The sequence below is a fragment of the Octodon degus genome, unplaced genomic scaffold (assembly GCF_000260255.1).
Source record: "Octodon degus isolate 3935 unplaced genomic scaffold, OctDeg1.0 scaffold00107, whole genome shotgun sequence".
Classification (NCBI taxonomy): domain Eukaryota; kingdom Metazoa; phylum Chordata; class Mammalia; order Rodentia; family Octodontidae; genus Octodon; species Octodon degus.
In genome coordinates this window covers 3,425,050-3,427,003 of record NW_004524683.1, presented here as the reverse complement: position 1 = coordinate 3,427,003, position 1,954 = coordinate 3,425,050, and the positions used below count along the sequence as shown (strand labels likewise).

Sequence of the window (1,954 nt, the reverse complement as noted above, 5' to 3'; positions counted from 1 at the left end):
GTACTGGGGATTGAATCAGGACCCTGTGCTTGCCAGGCAAGTGCTTATTCTACTGAGCTATTTCCCCAGCCCTAAAGACATGAGTTTTGGTTTTGTTTTTTTGTTTTTTGTTTTTTTTTTTTTCCATTTCAGTAGAGACAAATGCCTGCCCCTGCGCCCGGACCTGGCCCCTGCCCACCTGACCGTGCTCTCACCTGTGCCCCCTGCGCTTGCTGCGCCAGCTCCGGGTCCCGCCGGCGCCCCCGCTCCCGGGCCCCCGCCGTCGGCGGCGCACACAGAGCCAAACACCTCGTAGGCGGGCCGCGGGGGGATGATGCCGTTGGCGGCGGCCAGCGCCAGGCCCTCGGCGGTGCCGTAGAGCAGCTGCAGCTCGCGCGCCTCGTTCTCCTCCTGCGCCTGCTGCCTGCGCAGCGCCACCTGCGCCGCCATGACGCGCTGGCGCTCGGCGATGAGCGTGCACTTGGCGCACAGGCAGTCCTTCCAGCGACAGTAGCGCTTGTGGCCCTTGAGTGCCGACACCACGCCGTGGTTGCGGCAGCGCGCGCACTTCGGGGTCCGCGGGTATTTCTCTGCGGCCCGCAGCAGCAGCGGGGGCGCCCGCAGCAAGCCCCCCGCTACGCTCACCGGGAGCGAGGCGGCTGCAGCCGCGGCTGCCGCCACCGACGCCACAGATGCCACGGGCGGCCCTGTCGCTGTCGCTGCCGCCGTCGCCGCGCCGGGCACGCTGGGCAGCTCCGAGCGCAGCTCCATGACAGGACCTGATGTGGGAGGAAGTGGGAAAGAGAGATCTAAATGAGGAAAGCGCTGCGTGCTAGACTAAAACTCAGATCGAGGAATCCAAGCTTAGCAAGAAAAAGTTTGGCTCCAGAAGTTTGGGTAGAGGTCGCCAAACAGTGGAGAGAAGATGCATCTGTTTTGGGGATACATGGTAAATCCGCGATCCCCCACCGCACTCCCATCACAACTACTCTTATATATGATTTACATGCTTGGGGTAAGATTTAGTTTGAATAAGTTCCTCTGAAAAAAATTAAAAAAACAAAATTTGAAAGTCACTGGTTCAGATGAATGTAAGGAGAATTTGAAAAAGAAAATATCCCAAAAGTTTAGGTTAATTGGGGTGAAACAGAGAGAAATGTTTGCTTGATGGGACTCGGATTACACAAAAAAAATTTAGACCAACTGTTATGCTGGTGTCAAAGACAAAGCAGAAAACACCAGAGCAAAATGTTCAGATTGGTGGAAGATGAGGGGAGTGATGTTAGGCTATAGAGCTGAGGAGGTTGCCTTAGAGTTTGTTTTTTGTTTGTTTGTTTTTGTCTTTGATGTGGGTGGGACCAGAAAAGTTTGAGAGAAAAATCAAGAACAGAAATTATAGCTTTCTGTAAAAGCAGAATAATGGATTGAAAACAAAACTTGGGGCAAATATAGGCCTCTGGCCCTGGATCCCCTAAAAATGTAAGTTCTGGTAATGCTCCTGGGGCAGAAGACGGAGAGAGAACATGTGGGACTGAGTTTAGTAGACTTAGGACAGAGTAAAGAGAAAATTCAGTGGAAGAAACTTTCTTTGGAAAGCAAACCCAGCCCAAAGATTAGTTTGAAAGGCAAGGAAAACATCGAAAAACACCTGATATGGGCGTCTGGGACCCAGGATGTCCAAGAGAGACACGGAGCAGGAGAGAAGAACGTTTAGGCAAAGCTAGGTAAGGATAGGTATGGGGCCAAGCCTGTGGTACAGTTTTTATCCTTGTATTCTGGAGTAGTTGGGAAGGAAGTGTCCAGCGAAAAGTTATGCTTTGCCCCAAGGGGATCCTTCTCTCCTACAGCCTCACGCTGCCCCTCCCACTCCTCCCACTTTACAGACGCCGTCGCCAGACACGCCCTCCTCCAAGTCTTGGCAGCCCCTGGGACCCCGCTGGAGCGCAGGTTCCCGAGTTCTCGTTTCTAAACTGGG

At 53.6% G+C, this 1,954-nt stretch overlaps 1 protein-coding gene across 1 annotated transcript in view; it reads right to left on the bottom strand.

Moving 5' to 3' along the window:
* Dmrta2 (DMRT like family A2) overlaps window positions 1–843 on the bottom strand; it is a 3,385-nt gene extending 2,542 nt beyond the window's left edge. Inside the window, exon 1 of the mRNA XM_004639142.3 lies at window positions 195–843. Within this exon, the coding sequence (XP_004639199.1) occupies window positions 195–750 (556 nt within the window). The 5' untranslated portion in view covers window positions 751–843. The remainder of the gene's footprint in view (window positions 1–194) is intronic.
* Between the last annotated feature and the right edge of the window lie 1,111 nt (window positions 844–1,954).